Source organism: Phyllostomus hastatus, unplaced genomic scaffold (assembly GCF_019186645.2).
Source record: "Phyllostomus hastatus isolate PE091 unplaced genomic scaffold, TTU_PhHast_1.1 phas_contig_86, whole genome shotgun sequence".
Lineage (NCBI taxonomy): Eukaryota > Metazoa > Chordata > Mammalia > Chiroptera > Phyllostomidae > Phyllostomus > Phyllostomus hastatus.
Genome location: NW_025333977.1, coordinates 13,386,999 through 13,409,203, shown reverse-complemented (window position 1 = coordinate 13,409,203; position 22,205 = coordinate 13,386,999). Strand labels below are relative to the sequence as shown.

At 39.3% G+C, this 22,205-nt stretch overlaps 2 protein-coding genes across 4 annotated transcripts in view; both read right to left on the bottom strand.

Moving 5' to 3' along the window:
• Positions 1 to 15,200, bottom strand: part of GFM1 (G elongation factor mitochondrial 1) — a 38,267-nt gene extending 23,067 nt beyond the window's left edge. The window contains exons 1-10 of the mRNA XM_045851462.1: positions 15,011 to 15,200; positions 13,611 to 13,763; positions 12,210 to 12,342; positions 11,549 to 11,753; positions 9,669 to 9,785; positions 7,588 to 7,738; positions 6,365 to 6,522; positions 5,013 to 5,097; positions 2,446 to 2,583; positions 840 to 941 (exon numbers count right to left, since the gene is read on the bottom strand). Of these exons, the coding sequence (XP_045707418.1) occupies positions 840 to 941; positions 2,446 to 2,583; positions 5,013 to 5,097; positions 6,365 to 6,522; positions 7,588 to 7,738; positions 9,669 to 9,785; positions 11,549 to 11,753; positions 12,210 to 12,342; positions 13,611 to 13,763; positions 15,011 to 15,100 (1,332 nt within the window). The 5' untranslated portion in view covers positions 15,101 to 15,200. The remainder of the gene's footprint in view (positions 1 to 839; positions 942 to 2,445; positions 2,584 to 5,012; positions 5,098 to 6,364; positions 6,523 to 7,587; positions 7,739 to 9,668; positions 9,786 to 11,548; positions 11,754 to 12,209; positions 12,343 to 13,610; positions 13,764 to 15,010) is intronic.
• Positions 15,201 to 20,499: 5,299 nt separating this feature from the next.
• The window catches only part of MLF1 (myeloid leukemia factor 1), a 32,990-nt gene continuing 31,284 nt past the window's right edge, over positions 20,500 to 22,205 (bottom strand). For 2 of the 3 annotated variants that reach the window (XM_045851370.1, XM_045851371.1), the window contains one exon: positions 20,500 to 20,806. In XM_045851370.1, the coding sequence (XP_045707326.1) occupies positions 20,701 to 20,806 (106 nt within the window). In that variant the 3' untranslated portion in view covers positions 20,500 to 20,700. The remainder of the gene's footprint in view (positions 20,807 to 22,205) is intronic. The other variant, XM_045851372.1, reaches the window with a different exon arrangement.

The following is a 22,205-nucleotide window of genomic DNA, read 5'->3' as shown; positions in this document are numbered from 1 at the left end:
CTGATGTCCTGACCTGGTCACACACGTTATGTAATTTCCATATCAGGTAGCATTCCTATACTAGTCCCTGTGACTGCTCCCCTCTTTTTACCCCATAGAATAATTGTCTGGCACCTGTTGGAAGGGTAGAGACTGCCCAAGATGTGCCTCCTCTGTAAGCTTCCCTTGAAAAACACTGTTAGATGCCAGACTGGAGTGGCCTGCCTCTTTTCCTGTCTTTCCCTGCCCTCCATGTACAGAGGTATCTACCTGTTCAGCCTCAGGGCTTTGCCCAGGGTCTACCTGTACTAACAGCATGTGCTTCCCTTCAGGGTGCCTCAGAGATAAAAAGGGACCTATGTGTGCCACAGAGCAGGCTGTCTGACTGTCTAGTTACATCCTGGTTCCCTTCCGTTATGTGACAGCCAAGTCTAGTCTAAATGTTAGTCTGCCCTTACAGTTCCTGAGGGAAGGGTCTACTCTGGTTGCTGAGTTACTAAGGGAGGAGCACTCCATGGGGACCAGCCTGAGGACCGTGACAGCAACTGGAGACCGACCCACAATGGGGAGGCAGAGCTCAGGAATCGGAGCGACACGGACCAGGTGTGTTTTCTCCCTACACTAAAAACCCTGAAGGATCATGAAATGACTTTACTAAGAAAAGCCAGATAAATTAGCTTACACAGCACACTTGTCCAACTCGTATTTAAAGAACCACAACCAATCTATACTTGAGTCTATACATTGCACTGTGCAATGAAAACATTTGTGGTTGTTTTTCTGAAGTACTAAATGTACTGCATACAAATGTAGACTTTTGAAACTCAAGTGGTAAACAGTTTTGAAATTAAATGACTTACCATAGAAAGTCCACTATTATCTTTGTTTGTAAATGTGTCTCCACTAGCACAGTCAATGCCAAACAATGCACAGATGTCTCCAGCAAATGCTTCCTCAACATCCTAAATAAAGAAATAACAAGTAATACAAATCAGAACAGGGCAGCTGGACAGTACTTGCACACTAAACCCACTGAGCATAAACAAACACGGCAGAATCTCCCCACGAATTTTATAAAGAATTAGCTAGAACAAACGCACCGCCACCCATGGCGAGACATACCTTAAGCTGGGCGCTTAAGGTATTTAAACCACATTTCAACAGACAAGATTTTACTCTAATGGGAACTCAGAGCCCCAGCAGCATTACTGGGAGTGTCCGCAGTGCTGACGGAAGGCAGACACTCACAGTTCTCCAGTGCCTCCCGTGGATTAAAAGCGTGGACTAGGTGTGTTGCCACAGTCCAACAACAAGATGCATATGACAAAGGTGTACAAGAAAAGCCTACAAAGGAAGTTCTGAAAACAAAGGCAGGAGAGTAGAGTCCTTTTACTTAAAATAATCTAATTTCTCACAGATAGATGCAGTTGAGAAAACAGGAAGTCTAAGAACAAAGCACTGGTGCCTCTAAACTTCCTTGTTTTTGTCCTTTTAAATATAGTTCATTCATACCAGCTGTGGCTGTGAATGACCAAGTGTGTGTGTCTTACTTTAATGGTAACACAGCCGTAAAATTCTCCTGGTTTCTGGCCCACAAAACAGCTGTGACAATCATTAATCCCTCTAGCCTGCCCCCTGCTGCCTATATCTCAAAACAGCAATTCTGTCCAATTTTGAAAGACTGCCTATGCATCTTCCAGGAGATATAAAAGTTACAAGCACCAAAAATTGCTGAACATCTGAAGATTTTGCGTAGACTAGTAAATCTCTCCAGGAATACAGAACTGAACTGGGAAAAGGTGAGAGAAGGAGACAACCTCACACACTTGGTATTCCTACCAAGGCCTAACCCTATGTATGGATCACAGATGGCTAGGACAGATTCAGAACCAATTCATGAATTCAAGCCAAAATGTATCTCCCGGACCAGACTTTAGAGGTCTGAAACCTGCAGATGGATTCTAACACCATTAGGGCCATTCTCGGGGTGGGCTATACGAATATAAAGCTCTAGCATTACACAGAGCTTCCAGACTGGCCATATTTCAGAATTTTTTACTGAACAAAATGGGAAAATGTGTGAATCTGCTATTCTCACCTTTCAGAACCACAGTTCCACTGTCCTAAAAACCTACTGTATTCTTTGTAATGACAGCTCTTGAGGATAGTGCTGAGTTTGTGTTCTGAGTTTTGGGGAACTAATTGTCCCCTCTCCTTCACCTTGGTCACTGAGGAAATCCAGCTAACTCACAAACAATGGTATAAACTGTGTGTTCTTAACATCTGCTAATGTAGCCCAGACTAAAGTGCTACATCAGAATTGTGCCACACCTAAGTAGAAAGGAAGAAGTTAGGAAAACACATTCAATGGCAAGTGATTTTCTTGTGGGCTTGGGATACCAAGAAAGTAGACCTATTCCGACTGCAGTGGAGGAATCTCTGACTGCACGGTGACCAGGCACTTGCCTCCATCATGTCAGCGTGCATGCGCACCAGGCGCTGCACCCGCACTTTCTTTCTTGTTCTCGCGTTGTAGATGGTGTCACCCTTCTTCAGCTGTCCTTGATAATTGCGAACGTAAGTTAACTGTCCAAAGCGACCTGCCTAGAAGTCGAGATTGGGTAAGGGCAGAAAGAAAAAGAACACATAAGAATCAAAATCAGGAGGAAAACTTCACAACTATCTCCAAATCTTCCTTCACCAATTTTAGTAGTTTTGAATATCGGTAATTAAATGGTTGTGGTATTCTTTTTGGTATCATAATCCAAGATAATACTTCTGCTCTCTCTGAAATAAAAGTTATTAAAAAAAACTTTAAATCATTTAAGGAATTATACTTTTGTCTTCTGTATTATTTTATAATTTCAGTTTAAATAATAGGACATAAAAATAAGGTATAATTATTGGAAAGACAACAAAAATATCATTAGAAATAATAAGACATCTAAAAAAAATTGATAGTCACCCAGAAATCTTACAAGTGAGAGTTTTGTAAAGTGACTGAATATAAAATGAATAATTAAGGATCAATTTCTCTTGAATAATAATAACAATAAGACACATATTTAAAACTTGACAGTTCTTCCCATATTAACTTACAGGTTTACCAAAATTGCAATCAAAATCCCAAGAAGAATTTTTAAACATTTATTTAATGATCTTAAAAGTCATGTAGAGGAATAGGTAAGAAATAAAAACTTTTGAAAATGTATGTTAATGAGAAGAAACTAAGACTAATATAAAAACATTTCAAATCCTCCAAAACTTGAAAAGTATAGAACTAGCGCAAATCAGACCAAACACTCCACAGAGTACGGTGTAAACATCTAAAACAGTTAATTCCTTTATCAACACGTGACGCGGGAGACTCGGCATCCAACGGAACAGCGCAGCAGCATCGTTCAGAGCCGTGGCTGGACAGCTGTCGGAGGGAGAGGCGGTGCACCGGGCCCTGCCTCGCCGTGCACAGCACAGCAAGTTCCAGTTGGGTTAACAGTAAAAAAAAAAAATCCCACCAAAAAAAGTAAAAAATAAAAGAAGTGTTTATTAAATATATTCAAACAAGAGAGTTTCTAAGGTTAAAACTGAAAGAATGACTAAAGATAAAGATTCACAGACTTGACTATATAAATTTTAAAGTACTGACTGTTTTTAAAAAATTAACTTTATTAGAGAAAGCTCATACAAGTAAAAATCTTTGACCCTATTTTTTTAAAAAAAGGCAATTACAAAAGAAAAAACACAACTGCATAATACAGTATATGGAAAAATATTCTCTATCATTAGTAATTAAGGCAAGGCAAAATACTAAAATAACATCTTTCATTTATGAAGTCAGCAATGATTTTAATAGTAATATCCTGCTGATAAAGATTCATCAAAATAATCTAATACATTAATTCTGAGTATGAAAGCAATTTGGCAATACAAACCATTGAATACTAATATATTCTGTACCTTTAATTCTATAATCATTATTCTGGGGATCCTAAGAAAGTATTCCCAAACATGTATTTTTAGAAGCTTCATGTATAAAAATTGTCACTGCTATGTTATTTCTATTTTATAATTTAAAATTACCATTTTTCTCATTTTACTGATGATAAAAATTACATTATAAAAATTTTAAAATTTGGAAAAAGCCCTCAAAATAGAATTCTGTCCATACCACTTCCAACGTATACACCTTTCTTTCCCCACATAAAATATGAACAGAGCAAAGATATCCCAACAAAAAAGCATACCCAGTGGCCAAATCTTGGTTTCTGATACCATTCTCTTTATTAAAAGGAACAGGACTCCCGAAGAAGAGGCCGATCCTAGGGCCAGGGCAGGGAATATCCAAGACAAGCCTGGAATACCCTGCACTGCCAGGAAGGGAAGGAAGCAGCCAGAAAAGCAGACACTGGGGCACGTCCAAGGAGCCAAGTGAAAGAGCTACCAGGGCCAAACCTGGTCAGCCTAGGCCACAAAACAAGTAACATACTACTGAACTGTAATTCAAAGTACCAAGTATTGTATTTTGCTGTGTATAATGCGCCCTTTTTTGCCCACATTTTTTAGGGGAAAACAAGGGTGCGCATTACACGTGGGTATAATGACTGCACGCCGTGGGGATAATGATGAGTACGATAACCCCGTGTGCAGTGCGCACAGAACGCAGGTGCGCATCATACGCAGCAGCACGGCACGCGTGGCAAAATGCAGTACATGCCCTTAAGTCCATACTGACATAAACAAACGACTGAATACATACATAAACGGGGAGAAAGGACAACTCTCCCATACAGAAGAATCCCGAATAACTTAAGTAGATGTTGCTCCCTCAAGGAGGTGGGGAGTAATCTCCACTCCGTAAGTGTGGTCTGTGCACAGTCCCCTCCTTCTACAGAGTCAGTATGGAAAGGGAGAGAAAGAGTGGCAGTGGAGAAACCTATAACCAAATAGGTCATAAGAGTTCTTTTATAATAGGAATAAAAGCCTAAAGGAAAATTTCTACATATAACAGTTAAATACATTAGAAAGCAACGTACCTCCAATTTAAAAGCCAGGCCTACAAATGGGTGGGAATTGTCTCTCTTGGAGTTCATTAAGATTTTGGTTTTCTCCTTTGAGTCACTTAAAGTAAAACAAATACAACTCTGTGAGATACAATATTTGATATTTCTTTTATATCAATTTGTTTCATCAAAGAGTATTATCTGAGAAAAAGTGCATGTGCCAAACACTCTGACTTCACACATTAGTGAAGTTTCCCTGAAAAAAATCTGTAAGAATAACTTCTTGGGCCTTAGTCATTACATTGGGACAGGCCCAGAGGAAACTAAAAAAACCATAAAAATGGTCTGATAGAGAAAGAAAAGCAAAATACAAGGTCTGTCCAGAAGGTATCCAGCCATGTAATGTTAAAATAAACATTCACTGAAGAAGATACAAGATATAAGAAACATTGTACACAGGACAATGATGCCTCAGTTCCCTTCAAAGTAGGCACCTTGGGACTTCACACAGTTCTCCCACTCACCATCAGCTGCCTGGTCATATTTTCCTGAATCTCATCGATAGTCTAAAATCTCTTCCCTTTCAAAGGTGGTTTTAGTTTTGGGAAAAGCCAGAAGTAGCAGGGTGCTATAGAGGGGCTTAGTCATGTGGGTGATTTGATGTTTCACTAAAAATCTCTGTATAAGACATGATATATGAGCAGGCACGTTGTCGTGATAAAGCTGCCAATCACCAGTTTCCTATGGTTGCGGCCTTCTGAATCATCTGAATAGTTTCTGTGGGGGAAATGTTCAGGCCTAATGCAAAATATGATGCAGAATCATTGCTCTACTCGCTCAGTCATCTTGAATGTGATGGCCACACAGTCACATCCTCACTCAACAGCATCTACCACCCCACTGACTAGCACAGTGAAATTGTCATTGTTCATTCATGGGCATTCCAGTCTACTCTCCTTGGCGTCCAGGTTTACACTGATATTGTGCAAACCATTCTCATTATATTAACAATGCCTGGACTTCTTCTGGACAGACCTTGTAATCAATGAGCATTCAAAAAAATGTTTTGGTTTCATGTAGCCTTTTTTAAAAAAAATTATGACTGAGAACAGCTGGTCCTAAATTTTTCTAGTGATGTAAACCTTGATGGATAATAACACAAATAATACTTCTAACTCACAAATACAATGTAATATGGAAACTGGAATAATAAATATTTTTGCATGTGCCAAAATTGTTACCCAAATAGAAATGGTAATTGTTTTTGTAAATTATGAAAAATAACACAAACACAACTACAAGAACACTTCTTACATTCTTTCATAGTGTATAAAGGTTAAAGTATTTCTGCATAAACTAAGACTTAATCAGTTTCCAAGACTTACTCCTCCTTATTGAGAATGGCATAATTCTGGACTTCAGATGGATTTGGGAGGTATTCTAAGACAGCATCTAAAAGAGGCTGAACTCCTTTGTTCTTCAAGGCACTTCCCACAAAGACAGGAGAAAATGACCTAGTTAAAGTAGCTCTTCGGATTGCAAGCTGCCAAAAAAAAAATTAATGATTAGTCAATCCTAAAAATTACACTTTGTGTTTCAGACCAATTACAAACTAAAAAATGAAAGAATGTATTAATACTCCTTGGAGTATTGGCTCTATTGGGCATTAGAATCAGGTTCTCTATAACTTAAGGTCAAAATACAAAACAAAAAGAGAAAAAAACAAATAGCTTTTCAGGGCTAAAAAGCTGCTTTCAACACTTTTGAAATGTCACTAATTTTTAATTTGACAAAATTATATGCACATGCACACATATATACACACTTAGAAGACACACACATAGAACAGTGTAAACAGCATGCTATGTAAAACACTATGCTAATTGAGTAATATAAAGGAGAAAGAATATATATATATAAATCTCTTGAAAGATACACTGGCAACTTATTAACTGGTTACCTATTCAAGGGAGGGGGCAGAAAACTAAGCAGCCGTGTACTTTTGTATATTTTTAAATGTTTAAACCATAAACATTTAAAAATTGTTTCATCTAATAAAAATATTTAGTGTCATCTAATAAATAATTAACTGATTTATTTTCTTTTTTTAAAGAACACACATACTTATTGCTATAACATTTCTATATTTATCTTCTTTCTTAATAAAAATGTACTCAAAAGGTTGGCTGTTTGTCTTTTTTTCCTAGAACAAACTATGACTCCCTTTCCATTTTAAGAGATTACATAACTCAGTTATACAACACAATATATATTATGTAACACCTGAGTTATATAGAACTCTTACATGACAGTAATATGCATGTCAAGTATATTTTGAAGAAACCAATTATGTTAAATAAATTTACTCCAATTTCATTAGTAAAACCCATGCATAAAAGCATCATATTCAGGTCCATCCACGCTGTCACAAAAGGTAAGATCCCTTTTTTTTTCTTTTTTAATTTTTTACAGCCAAGCAGTACTCCATTGTGTAAATGCACTAAGAAATAACTTTTTTAAACAAGGCATCATGTTCACTCCCTGAGAAACAAAACAAAACTTCCTCTCTATTTTTGCTTAATATAAGACTTCTTCTGAGAGCACTTGCCTTTAAATCAGAAACTGAGGGGATTTTTTCTTCCAGGAACATCTCGCCAAGCTGCTCATCTGAATTGGCAACACATTCAATCAGCTCCTGCCGGTGGTCAGCTGCCGCTGCCCTGAATTCTGCTGGAATCTCCTCATATCGAATGATCTGGCTAAAAACAGAAATGGTTTATTTGGGTACTTTAAGGATATGCCATCAAACATATAAAGCACCAGTGAAAAAGTTAAACTAATAGCTAACAGTCTTTTTAGATGAGAAAAGGCTCTCATATATTTGTATTAATATGGTAAATAGTACCAATATATATCTTTAAAATTCAGACAGCAGGCAAAACAGGCAAAGCAAATTGCTCCAGACTGTACTACTAGTAAATGGAAGAGCCAAGATTCAAAGCCAACCTAACTTCAAAGCTATGTGAACACCTAAATATTTTATTAACAAAATTAATCAAAACACTGCAGTCTCTTAACAAGCAGGATCAGAGACCTGACTATTCCTTTCCATTCGTAACAAACCCAATCACGTAATCTTTAACACAGACTACCCCATTTTCTAGTAACGAGGGTCACCAAACACAACAGACTCGTCCACCTTGGCAGCAGCTCTCCATTCCTCTAGAGGCCAAAGAGGTGGGAGTCACAAATAAAATACATATAGTGAATAAGCAAATACACTTGATATTTAGAAATAATTAGATGAAAGTTCTCAAAGTATTTTAAAAATGAAACTAATACCAAAAGAATAATAATCTTTTCAGAAAAAAAACATAACTAAATAAAAACAGCTAATTGCAAATAGTTCTAAAGAATGTTCTTCATAATCTTTAGAGCTTAATTTCTTCCTTTCTAGCAAGCTCTCTGGTTCCTTGACTTTTACATCAGGATCATCAAAATACATGAACCCAGTGGTCTAGGGCTGGGAAAGGGGGCAGGTTTATTAAGAAGTTCCATCTGTGGTTCTGATGTAGTCCTGGGGAAGTGGACTGATTGATTTACAAATATTTGTTCAGTCCCCACTATGTATCAGACAGCCCTCTGGCTGGTGAAATAGCAGCGGGCAAACCTGATAAAAACCCCTGCTCCTGGGCCTTACACTCACTTGAAGGAATAACAGGCCAACCCTGTTGTCATCACTTAGCTGTCGCACAAGAAGCGTGAGAAACACTCCGGCTGTGGGACAGCTCTACAGGCCAGCTGCTGCAGATAATTCTCCGTTCAATGACCACAACACCCTTTATCCATCTGCCAGGGCAGGGACCCCAGCTCACAGCAGAGGTAGGAAACTGCCCGGCTGCTGGGGCCACTCCTCAGAGCAAGGGTCATGTATGACCCTCACTCTGTCCAGATCAGTGCCACTCAAAGCGTGCTCTGCAGCCTGGGACAGCAGCATCATTGGGAGCTTTCCAGAATGCAAATTCCAGGCCAAACCCTGAGATCTACTGACTTGATCTCTGGAGGGGGACACAAGAGTATGTGTCTTAACAAGCTCTCCAGGCGACTTTCCGAATGCCGTGGTTTGATGACCACCGAGCAATTACAGTGCTTTGTATGCTAAAGTCACCCAAAAGTTGACTGACAAACCAAATACTATGTCAAACAGTTACCAATTTGCTTCTTGTATGCCAAAACATCTGTACAAATTCTAAGTGCCTTTTATACATTAATCTTTTTATCTTTGTAATGCCGTGAAGTAGGTAGAGGAAATATTTATGATTCCTAGTTTCCTACCAGTTTTTATCACAATACCCAGGACGTAGCTGCTCCCTAAAAGTCCACAGAATGAATGAGTTGATGAATGAATGGGCACTACATTACTGACCCAAGTTGAAGGCCTTCTATCACACCATACATGTCATAATGGTATATAAATATATTACCCAACAAGTACCATACTCTCCCTCTGAATGAATACTAAGCAAAATGGGAAGTAACTATGATTAAAGGCATTAAAACAAAATCATCTTAGAGGATATTCTTCCAGCAACATTTCAAAAAAGTGTTTATGTTTCAAGAACGCATCCTTTCCTTCTCTTTAGTACTTTCTGAAATGTAAGAATTTAATGGTATATTTTTAATACTTACCCAAAGTCCCCATCAAAATAGATGGCTCGTTCTTCAATAAGATCTATAATACCTTTAAAATCACCCTCCAAACCAATGGGTATCTGCATAAATGCTGCATTATGACTTAGTTTAGACCTAAAACAGAGATAAAAATGAATCAACGGTAGATGTCGTAGACCTGGGAGGGTGTCGTCAGCAGGTCAGAACAGAGGACAGAAAGCAGCTGGGAAGAGACGGGCGGCCAAACTCGTCATGCCCAGGAAGCCACAACCCCATTCGGCAACAAAAAGCACTCTAAAAGGATGGTGGGATAACCCTGCCCACATCGAGTCAGCCGACTCCAGCACCCGACTCCAGCTTTCTGGACAGGTTCTGACAGGAGCACTCTCAGCGCAGGTGTTGAAGTCAGACACTGATCACCAGCCTGTAGCCGCCACCAGGCACAACCGCTGACAGGGAACTACACTCACAGGCTGGGACTCTCGCTGACAAGAACCATGCTCTAGCTCCCACTGTTTGCTACGGACTCCAGGTGCCCATCTATAATTATGGACAGAAAACACGATGTACCCAAATATTTGAAGGAAACCAATAGCTTAAAAGAGACACAGGAGTTCAAGAAATAGTACTAACCTCCAAGGAGAGATTTACTAGAAGAAATAAAATATAAAGCTCTGAGAAGTAATTACCTCTATTAATAAGGACATTGCAATAAAAGAGAAAGTTTATGTAAATTAACTATATATAACTGCTGAAATTAAAAAGAAAAACACAGGCTAGATCACTGCAGGGCTGCAGATGAACAGGCGATGAGTGAACTGGAAAACTGACCTCGATAATTCACTCACTGCTCGTTTCCAAACAGAGACAGAAAGCAGAAGAAAGTATGGAAGAAAAGTTAAAACACAGAGACCAGATCTAGAAGTTCTGAATACTGTCCAGTGGGGATTACATAAATGAGAAAACAGGTAAAAAGGGAGTGATACAAACCAGTGGTCAAACAGATGCTAGAAAAGAATGTTCCTGAAATTCAGAAAAAGGCTTGGCAGGAAGAGTCCCTGCATTGCCGAGCACAACTGAAATATGAGTAATAAAGGTAAAAAAAGTGAGAATGTTTCATTTTACCAAGAAAATATTATAAGTATCTAGTAAAGAAAAATTTCACTCTCGTATTCTCATATACATCACGTTCATCAAAGTGCTCAGAGTGGCACGGTCACTCAGAGTTCCTCAGCACCCTCTCTTTTGTCACCACTCCCAGCCTTTCCGCTCTCGTCACCTTTGCTGCCTACGACCATCAGCTCTGCCTTGTGTGAGCTGGGCCGAAACTCCACAGCTCCATTCACACGTCTGCAGGAGGTAAGAAGTGGAACTCTGACTCTTTCCAAAGACTATCTGAAATACGCAGAGCTGCGCACAATGTAACAAACTCTGAAAACCACCGGGCTCTGTCTGGTGCAGACAGGAAGGGCTACTGCTCTCAGCAGGCGTTTCACCACTGAGAGCACTCAGCTGTATCCCTCGGGCTAAGGTGAAACTAAAGAAGATCCTCAACATTTGTCTAAATAAATGCAAAGCACTTTTAGAATCTACTCGAGGTTCTAACTTCTTTAATTGCAGCAAAACAGAAATTGCCAGACTGTTTTCTGAACTCAGCATCCTTACAATTTAGGTCCTGTTCTCCCCATTTTATGGAGAAGGCAGTTGATGAGATCACACCACCCACCAAACTACCGACTTCAGTGCTCCATTTACTGAAATAAGTCACTCACATAAATACATTTTTTAAAGGAGGGGAAATGTAAGAATAAAGGTTAATGATATTGAATGAATTGTCCTGAATACAAAGTTTGTTATCAGACCGTCACACCCCCTCTGTCCTTTGTAAAGTTCAGTACCTCATTTGCTGCAGCGCCCTGGCGGGGTTGGAGCCCATCCGGTCCAGTTTGTTAATGAAAGTTAGAAATGGAACGTTGTAGCGCTTCATCTGCCGATTCACAGTCATGGTCTGGCACTGCACCCCTCCGACCGCACACAGCACCAGGATGGCGCCATCTAACACTCTCAGGGCCCGTTCGACTTCTATTGTGAAGTCCACGTGCCCTAGAGGAGACAAAGAAGCATGTGGTGGTCTTAAAAAGCAGTGTGAATTTTTATAACATGCATAATTACAAGTCTTCGTATCTCTGCTCATCACATAAGTCTTCTAATTAGAATGTGAATTTTTTAAATCACCAATACCGTTCATCACCATAAGGCCCAGGCGCCCCACAAGATTACTTCAAAAGCGATACAAGGGCATGGGAACCTCTGGAATCAGCTACAACCTGTGAAAGGTACAGCCTTCCTAGTCACAATTTACTAGCACGATTTTTCAGGGAAACCACAGAAGGACGAGGTGCTCTAGTCAAAGTTCTCAAAGTTCCCAAGTCAAAGTTCTCTAACAGGGACTCAGTCACACTTTTGAGTATTATTTGATACTCAAAAAGGAGCTGCATCAGAATAGCTAAAGGTGGTTTTGCCCAAACAATTTGCTATAAAACCAAGAACTGAACCCACCAGGAGTGTCTATAATGTTGATATTGGTATCTTTCCACACGGTGTAGGTGGCCGCTGACTGAATGGTGATTCCTCTTTGTCTCTCCAGTTCCATGGAGTCCATGACAGCACCAACTCCATCTTTCCCTTTCACCTAAACACAAACACAGCAATTCAGATTGCCCCATCCCTGCATTCCAAGAAGCAAAGAAATCTTTACTGAGATGTAGCCAGAACACAGGTAGTTAACTGATGTGATTTGCAGAGAAGCCTCATTTGTCAAACCATGCCACCTCATGAAACAGAAAACACTATAGGTTTCACCCTCCATTACTTGCCCAACCCTGCTTTCATTGGCGTTCTCAGTGACTACAGCCAGAGCAATCACCCCGTCTCAGAGCCATCCCTGCCCCTTCCGCACGGGCCCTGTCCTCCAGCCCCGTGTTAGTCTGTGAGCAGATGTTCAGAGAACAGAATTTTCCCTGCTCTGTGCTGCATATGGATTTTGAGGCCCAGGTGGGAAGGACTCAGCTTTTAAAACATGTGATTTAAGAAGATGATCTTCATCTGAAAAAATATTTTTAAATGGAGAGTTAAGTTACTCAATGATAATGGAATTTCTTCAGGAAAGTTTCGAGATTTTTTTTTCTTAGAAAGTTGGAGAGGGAGCGAGGGAGAGAAACATTGACCAGTTGCCTCTTGCACGTGCCCCAACTGGGGACCAAACCTGCAACACAGGCAGTTGCCCTGACCAGGAATCAAACCTAAAACCTTTGGGTTTACAGGACGATGCCCAAACAAATGAGCCATACCAGCCAGGGATGATATATGTACTTTTAACTATTAAGCCCATACTATGTATCATTTTAAATCCTTCCACTTAACACGATAATCATCTCTCCATAACATTCAAAATTATGTAAATGAACCCTGGCTGGGTGGCTCAGTTGGTTGGAGCATAGTTCCATATACCAAAAAGTTGTGGCTTCGATTCTTGGGTCCAGGCAGGTATGGGAAAGCAGTGGGGGGGTTGGTGGGGGTGGCAGCGGCAACAGATTGGTATTTCTCTCTCACATCGATGTTCCTCTCTCTCAAATCAATAAACATATCCTTAGGTGAGGATTAAAAATATAATAAAAGTTATGTAAGTACTATTTGGATGGTTGCCTAAGGGTACATCATATGGACTTAACACTCTCAAAAGACAATCTACTGGTACTCAATTCACCAAGATGGTCTCTAGAGAGATTCCTTAGGGCAACATTTCAAGCCTATTTGAACTATCCGCTTTGTGATAGGAATTTGATTAAAGATCCGCTGTAACCCTTCTTTGACCCTTTCAGGTTTTGTGAAGCTTATTAAATCGTAACTATGAAACCACGAAAGAGCTCTAAGTAATCTGGAATCAGTATGAACCACTACCTCATGCATCTTTGCAATTCGGCCAGTGTAGTAAAGCACTCGTTCTGTCAAAGTAGTTTTCCCAGAATCAATGTGAGCTGAGATTCCAATATTTCTTATCCTTTCGTTAGGAATCACCCCTGAAGAACACCATCGGCAGACCTTCCAATTAACCTGAAAAAAAAAAAGAAAGAAATTTCAATTCATTGCACAGCAAGAAATTAGAATGGGCTTGGCGCACATCTCTCCTCCAAGGATTCTCCATGGACACAAAGCCTCATCCCAGACAGCCTGGAAAGGCAAAAGAATGTGTCTCAACCTGCAACTCTTGGAATCAAAGGAGAGACTGCAAGAAAGGACAGAAAAAGATATATTCTTAAAAATAAATAAATAAATAAATAAATATTCAAACAATTAAATAAACAGGGCAGATACTTTTACTGAAGGTTACAGGTTTGAAACTATACACTAGGGCTGATAAAACCAGAAGGACAGCTCCCAACAACTACTTTAACAGGAAACAGTTCTTGGTTTAAAATTTACTTAGGTTTTCCCCCTTCCCCTTTATTGTAGTTCACCCCAAGCAAGGCTATTCCAGGGCTTGTATGCCCTATGCAGTGGTGAAATAGCTCCCAGGCAGCCTACAAAAGGTTTCTGATTCCTTCTACACAAAAACAATGACATTTTTAAAAATTTTATTTTAATCGTGGGGAGGGGAAAAATCTTGCATTTTATGGAAACAAGACACTATATAAACCTCTGCAGCCACTCTGGGAAAAGAAAAGCAAAACACCTTGCAAAATATGGGTAAAAAATTAAATGGAATCTGGGTGATAGGAGCTTAGTTGAGTCAATGCCAGAGACACCAGCAAACGAAGCAAATGAAGTTTGCATGATAGGAAAGACTCAACTCCTACCTAACCACACTTCTTCATTCTGCGCCCCCCGCACAAGGCAGAAACAAGACCACGGAAAAGTACCGGGACGTTTGAGCGCCAAATCAAATAACCCAGGGTCGTACGAAAGAGAGGGCAGCCAGACCAATGACGCTCTGCAATGAAGAGAGCACTTGATAATGAGTCTAGCGCTGGGTCCGAGCCCTGAACATACTAATTTTTCAGCTGTCTTGACCTTCACTCCAGTCACTTCTCTTTAAGGTGCTTTACAAAAAAGAAGAGGCTTAACCATAAATCGGGGGCACTCAAACCTCCCAGGGCACCGAGACGCTGTTCAAGAAAGACAAGTAATTGTGAAGGCACGATGGGCTTTTCAGCACAGAGACACGACGCTTGTATTCAGAGCTGTCAGTAACCAGTTGCCAGGAAGGGAGGGGGTGTTATTACCTCCCTGACCCCGGAGGGACGCAAGGTCCCGGGGACAGCCCCTAGTTCGGTCTAGTCTCGCCGGGCACTGATAAATACCTGCTTCCCCAGCCTGCCCGGGACTGCCGGGATCCGCGGGAGCGGCCCGCGTCCCAGAGCCGTGACAGCGGCTGCGCCCAGCAGCCTCATGACAAACGCAGAACAGGTGCGGAGGTTCAGCTACTCCGGGTGTGCTCAGCAACAGGCACCGCAGCCAGACCGTTCAAAGTCACGCCTGCGATCAGTGCCGGACGAGCACTTCCGGGGTGAAGGACACAGGGGTGGAAAAAAAGAGAAAGAGGGAGGAGCTTCCGGATCTCCAAGCAGAGCACCGCCATTCGCTGCCCGGGCGCCATCTGCCGGCTTGGAAGAGAAAGTGTCGTCGCTTTGCGGCACTAATTGGGCTTTTGCATACTTCCAGAATGATGCAACTTTTAAACGTCAATGTTTTGCTGATATAGCAATGTGGAGATATGTTTGTAACAGAATTTTAAGTGAAAAAAATGCAAAATTGTTATCTATGCTATTAGAAATATAAGAAAAATTATTGTAGAAACTGACCTGAAGAGAAGGTGGGAAAATAATGAACCATCAATTATCTGTGTATTTTCTCATTACAGTATGTTCTGTCATTGTTTGATGTTAAACGTTATATGCCCAGTCCAAGGAAGACAGTATTCTTAATGATTCCACTTGAGTCTCTTAGAGGCATCTCAAACCTAGTATGTCCCAAATAGAGATCTTCTGATCTTCCTCCCAAACACTTCTGCAGTCTTCATTGTATAAACGCGAACGTCGATTGCCCATACCAAACATGTTAGTCACTTTGACGGCACTCTTTGACACTCCTAATCAGTCAGCGTATGATATAGGCACTACCTTCAAAAACAGATCCAGAACCTGCGCCTTCTCCTCACCTCTCAAGCTTTGACACCTGGACAGAATTGCTGCAATAGTCCTTGCTGCTGTTCTTTCGATTGTCAACACAGTAACTAAAGGACCCCTTTAAGCCAGATCATGTCATTGCATGTCAACACTCCATCCAGTGAATTCATTGTTGCCATTCTCTCTACTTTTGTGTAGGTTTGACATTTTTCATAACTGATTAAAAAAAATCTGTAACGACTTCCCCTCCCAGTCAGAGTAAGCACCTAGCTGCAGGGCTGTGCTGGAGCAGCTGACAGCGCAGCTCTACTTCCCTTGCCCTTTTGCTCCAGCCAGGTTGGCCTCTTTGCTTAGCCTCACATGACCAGAGAGAGAGCTTGCTCTTCCCCAGATACCAGCATGCTTCTTTCACTTACTTTCTGCTCTCTGTTCAAACAGCCTCTAGGTGAGATGTTCCCTGACCAACTCTTCTAAAACAGTAAGTTCCTCTGTCTTCTCACGTTACTTCGATTCCCTGCAGAGCATTTCTTACACATATCAAGACAGTTAGATATCTGCTGATTGTCTGACTAGCAGGGAGAATGTCAGTTCCGTAAGGACATGATTTGGTTTTGTTAACTGCTGTATCCTCTTGCATGTGCAGGGTGCTCAATAAGTATTTGTTAAATGAATGAATGAATGAGACCAAGTGAATAGAAATCAGAGCAAATTACAAGGGACAAGAAGAAAAGCAAAGTCTCAATGATGAACTTTGAATTTACTCTTTGCATATCATCCATGTATTAATTTGCAATAAAGGGTTTATAAGCTGCTTTGATAAATCCATTAACATTGACTATAACTAAACTTTTTCATTTATACACTTTTAAATAGTCTTTATATGTATTTGTCTAAAAATATAAATTAAATACATAATTATGTAAATAGTAATAAAATTAAGGTTTTTACCTTAAGATAATTATGTTAAAGTGTACCAATTAAATGGAAATTACCACTTTAACAAAATTTCCTTCAGTAAAATTTCATACTCATTATCTGTTTTTCTGTAATTATACCAAGTATATTCTGAATTATTTTTAATACCATTTTAGCCAAAGTAGTCAATTTTTGCTTTCTCTACATAAAAAACTGAAAGACAGAAAATAAAGCACTGTTTAGCTCAGTTTTTGTGAGTACACATTATAGATTACCTCTTTTAAGTTGTAAAGGGGTAAAATATAAAATATCACCCACCTATTTGCACATTGTGTTAATTCATAGTCATAAAGTATAAAAATAAAGATAAATTGAAACTATTTTTAGTAACCAAAGATTTGTATACTTAGAAATTGTCCAAGTATCTAAGAATTAAGTTAACATTTCTAAGGTTTTGAAGTCAACTGAGGGTCTGAAAAACTAAATTAAGCTAAAACATAGCTAGAGCCAGCTTTGCACTGCTAAAAGATAAACGGGCATATTTTTGTTTGAGCAAAATCGATTCCAATGGGCAGCATCAATCCACAAGTGACTAGCAGCTCTCCACCAAGGGCAGCAGCTGGGGAAAGACAAGGAGGCAGAAGCAAAGCAATGAAAGTCTTTGACTGGCTGTAGCTTAAGCGGTTGCCTTACTTACAAAAGCCTATTTGGCTGTTTGTGCTTGGGTGTCTTTAGGTTTCAATTCTTCACCTTGAGCCATTACAGGCTTAGGTTTTACTTTGCTCACAGGGGCTACTGAGACATGAAAGCCACTTCAACCTAATGGCCTCCTTGTTTCATTAATTTAATAATACAAATATGAGAGCATCCATGTAAAAGTCTAATGACCTTCCCTCCTCAAGAAGAGAGCTTAAATATAAGCTGTATAGTTAAAAAGCCCTGAAGCATGAAAATAGAAGATTCAACAGAAACAAAGTGTTCATTTTCAGATAAATGACACGGAGGCTTTGCCTATATTTTTTGGTGTTGTCTTCTAACGTGCCTCTCAAGGGAAAGTCTTCAACATGTCACAGTTCCCCAAGTGATCACTGCAAAGCCTTGCTGAAGTTATGCAAGGTATAACAAATCTATTACCCAAGGTAATACAAATCTATTAGCCAACAAACCCATGAAGAGCTGTCTGATGTTCTAGCAAAAGTAAGGCATTGCTATGCCCGTCTCAGGCTGACTACTGACCTGAGAAACATGTGGTTAGAAGGCAACATGCATGGGCAGAAGGATTCTCCCAAAGCAAACTTCTTATACAAGCCCAAAGTAAGTTTTCATGGACAAATAATATAAGACGGTGGGAAAGCAGACAGAAGGTAGCAGATGGTGTATAAAGCAAAATTCACCAGAGGACACCAAATCTATTAGAACTCCCAAACCTCAGCATGACACTGGGGCCAAAGAGATCATTAGAATGCAGATCACTGCAAAGCTATGTAAAAGGGACCTTAAGAAGTATCAGATATGTACATTTTCACCACAATGAAGGTCCTATTCTTTGCAGTCTAGGTCCAGCCTCAGTAGAATCTCCCAACTGTCCTAGCCTGATCAGCCTGGGACCACTGTCTCAGTTCCTTCGGGCTGCTGTAACAAAAGTACCATAGACTGGGTGGCTTATAGAGATTTCACATAGTTCTGGGGGCTGGGAAGTTCAAGAGCAAGGCTGGGAGATCTGACATTGTGTGAGGAAATACTTGCTGGCTCAAAGGTGGTAACTTCACTCTTTGCTCACTTGGGAGAAAGAGCAAGGGAGCTCTCCAAGTCTACTTCAGGAAGTCACTAATTCTATCGGTGAGGGCTCCACCCTTGTGACCTAATCACCTCAAGGCCTCACCTCTAAATCCCGTCACACTGCCATGTGCATGACACCAACAGACCCCAATGTGCTCCCAGCAATGCCCCATGACAGTACAGGACAATGGAGTCATGAAGGTCACGAAAACTTATCACTGGGACTGGCCAGCACCAGGAAAACCTTTTAAGTGGCAAGGAGCCTAAGTATGCAACTTGGCCTTATTATTAAGGCCACAGCCACCAATTTGTTAATATCCTTGCATTCCCAGAAGACCTAGAGTTCCAGAAAGATCAATGTTGCCCATTAAGGAAAAAGAATACAATATGTGAACTGCAAGCTACAGAGAGCCTTCTTTTTGATGCTGGTTGATTTCCATACTATGGTAAAAATAAATTCTGAAAAAAAGACAATGTCAGCATGATGTGAACATAAAAGATTTGACATTTAATCTCTATATGTCTGGTGGCCCCTTAGGAAGCACTGTGGGATAAGAAATATATATATTTAGTTCAATTTTTATTTAATTTTAATGGTAAACAAACTATGAAGAAAAAAGTGTCCATGAATTCTCAAACTTCTACATGATGCACAGAAGTTATACAGTTTGCTACTGTTATTTACTGAAGTGTTTTCATATTTGGATATAATGATTCCAGTTATCATGAGTATAATGATTTAGGCAAAGGAGTATAATTACACTGTCTACTCTTGAGGTTTTGCTCTATCAAATGAATTTCTACAAAAGTGTTCTTTAAAATTTATGCCTTATGACAACCACCCAATTGTGATAGTATGTTATGAACACTAAAGTGTGTAGAAAAGAAAAAAATTAAACATCTTTAATTCTTGTGCACTTTTTGTTATAAAAATTAATTGATACATATGCACCTTATCTTAGCAACTAAAGGCGTGAAACAATGACTAGTAAAATTAACAGATGATGCAGAACACGAGAAGAGTATGAGCACAATCACATGATTCTACTTTCCAAGCAAAAAAAGGACGGTATTCGGATTGTAGAGTGATAGTGGATTTTCTGTTTTATTTTTCCCCTTGACATAACAAAGACATAAGGGATAAAGTTTTAGATTCTAATAAAGTTCAAACCTAACTTTTATAAAAAGCAAATTAATGTTCGAATTCTAGAATAAAAATGCTAGAGCTGAATTTTTAAATGGTATAATTAAAAAGGGAACAATTGAATTATTAAATACCTACCTCAAACACACACACATCACCTGTCTAAGAAATTTTGAGACAATCAATCATTTAGGTTTGCAGAATACCAAATGCATTTTTCTAAATGTCACAGGAAGGCTGAGCAGTCTCTTCAAGGACACTAACGTTAGGGTGTTAACAGCAGAGACAGATTAAGCTGTTTGTAAGAAAGAAGAGTAGAAATGTGCTACCTTAAGAAGTTACACAGAAAGGTCAATGTAAAGTCTAATACATGTTAAGAATATAGAACACAAAATACTATATAAAAAACTACAAGAAGGAAATTCATGAAAATTAGCAATTGAAAATATTTCTTTAAAAACAAACTATTTGATTGTTCCTTTTCTTTATCAAAATAATAACTAATTTCTCATAAGACAGTACTAGTATAGTTTTGCTTTACCTTTTAAATAACTCTTTAAGCTGACTGGCTTTACAACACATAAATTTTGAGCTAAATAATTTTAACCTTTATTAACATGACTCTAGTGTAGTGTTAGTGAAAATCAAGACCACCTTTTAACAATTTAACTTTCTTGTAACTAATTATATAAAACTAGTTCCACATTCAGTCTTGTATAAAAGAATACCTAGCCAATCGGAAAATAATTGGGAAAGCAAAACCAAGCCTGTGGACTTTAAGAACCAGGATATTTTAAAGAGTTTGACAGAATGTTTGACAAATTGGCTGTGTCATTGAAAATCAAAGTTTTATTCTTCCAGTAGGACAATTATAAAGCTAGCACTTCCATTACATCGAGATATCAGAAGAAAGTTGCAAAGTACAGTATTGATTTAACAACAAGAGATTGGTCTTATGTGTATTACCCAGCACCATTATTTTCTCTGTTAAAACAACCCAAACTAAACACTTCAAATGCAAGGCTATTTATTTTTTGTTGATTTTCACAGGTGAGCCTTTGATGTTGAGTTTGTCCACAAAAGCATTTGCTCTTCTTCCGTGTTCAATGGCGGGACTTTGATGAGGTCTCTCCCTGAGAAATGTACATATGAACATTAATACCATTTTTTAAGTGGTCAGTGGTTTACAAATCAGTACAAACATGTTTAAAACCACTGTGAGTTAAGCAAAGATTTATCTTAACAGTTCCTTAACGGCTTTGAAAAACACACGGTGGGAGGGAAGTGGGGAGGGTTGGGAGGGTGGGCTGGAATGGGAGTAAAAGGGAGAAAACTGTACTTGAACAATGATTAAAATACAAAAAAAAATTAAAAAAAAGAAAAAAATAGAAAAACACATGGCAGACTATTTTGCTTAACATTTAAGGAAGCGGCAGCTGCCTTCCCGAGGCAGCGTTCACCGTGTATGGTTTGACCACGCTGCCCAACATGGTAGCCTTATCATTTATGCTTAAATTAATTAAAATAAAAATTTAAAATGCAGTTTCTCAGTGCGCCGGCCACATTTTAAATGTGATTCAGTAGCTACATGAGGCTACATTTTGGGGCAGGACAGATATAGAACATTTTCATGGTTATGGAAAATCACTTCAGAAAGTTCTATCACATGGTACTAGCTTACAGAAAGTGCCCCTCGTAGGACCATAGATTTAGAGATCATCCATAAAGAACGCGCTTTCTTTCACTGGCACCTGGATTTCATAGTCAGTCTTACCACTGGTAGGTTTTGATCAAGGAACTTTTCAAAGTGGGACAAATATTATCCAAAATTAATATGGCAGCAGATTTTCTATAGCAAATATTAGGGTTCTAAACTCCTAAACACGTATTTTAAAATGAAAGATGCTAGCTCATAAAATTCTGCACAAATGTTCTGATTTACTTAATACCCGCTGGTCCCCCACTGGCTCTGTGAAGCCCTCTGCCCTCTGCACCAGGCCCCCCTATACCTCGGACAGAGTTCTGTTTCAAGGCCTGTTGAGGTCTCTCTCGTGCACACATGTAATTTCAATAGGAATTAGGTATTATGTTCTCCATTCCCCTGCCCCAGAGACCCAAATTAAATTACACCTCTAGAAAATACACTAAATGCTAAACATTTATACACTAAAGAGTTATACTTCACAGCTATTCCAAATGTAATTCCAAAGGATGATTAAACAAGTGTCTAAAAATGCACTGGCTATTAAATACTGCTTTTTGACTTATTAGGAAATTTTGGTGAAGCCTTTCAAATACAGTCCCTTATCCCTTACCACCTCTCTAGATACCAGTGTCTTTACCTGACATGAAACGTGACTTCCACCCACTACATATCCACATTAAAATCTGTTTCACAAGAATAACTACATTATAGCACGTCACTGTTCCTTAGAGAATTAAGCCCTTATCTTCTGAAGGGTAGTTTGAAGTGAGTTACTAATCATGTAATCCTGAAATATTATTGGATTTTAGGTATAAAGTTAAATTTGT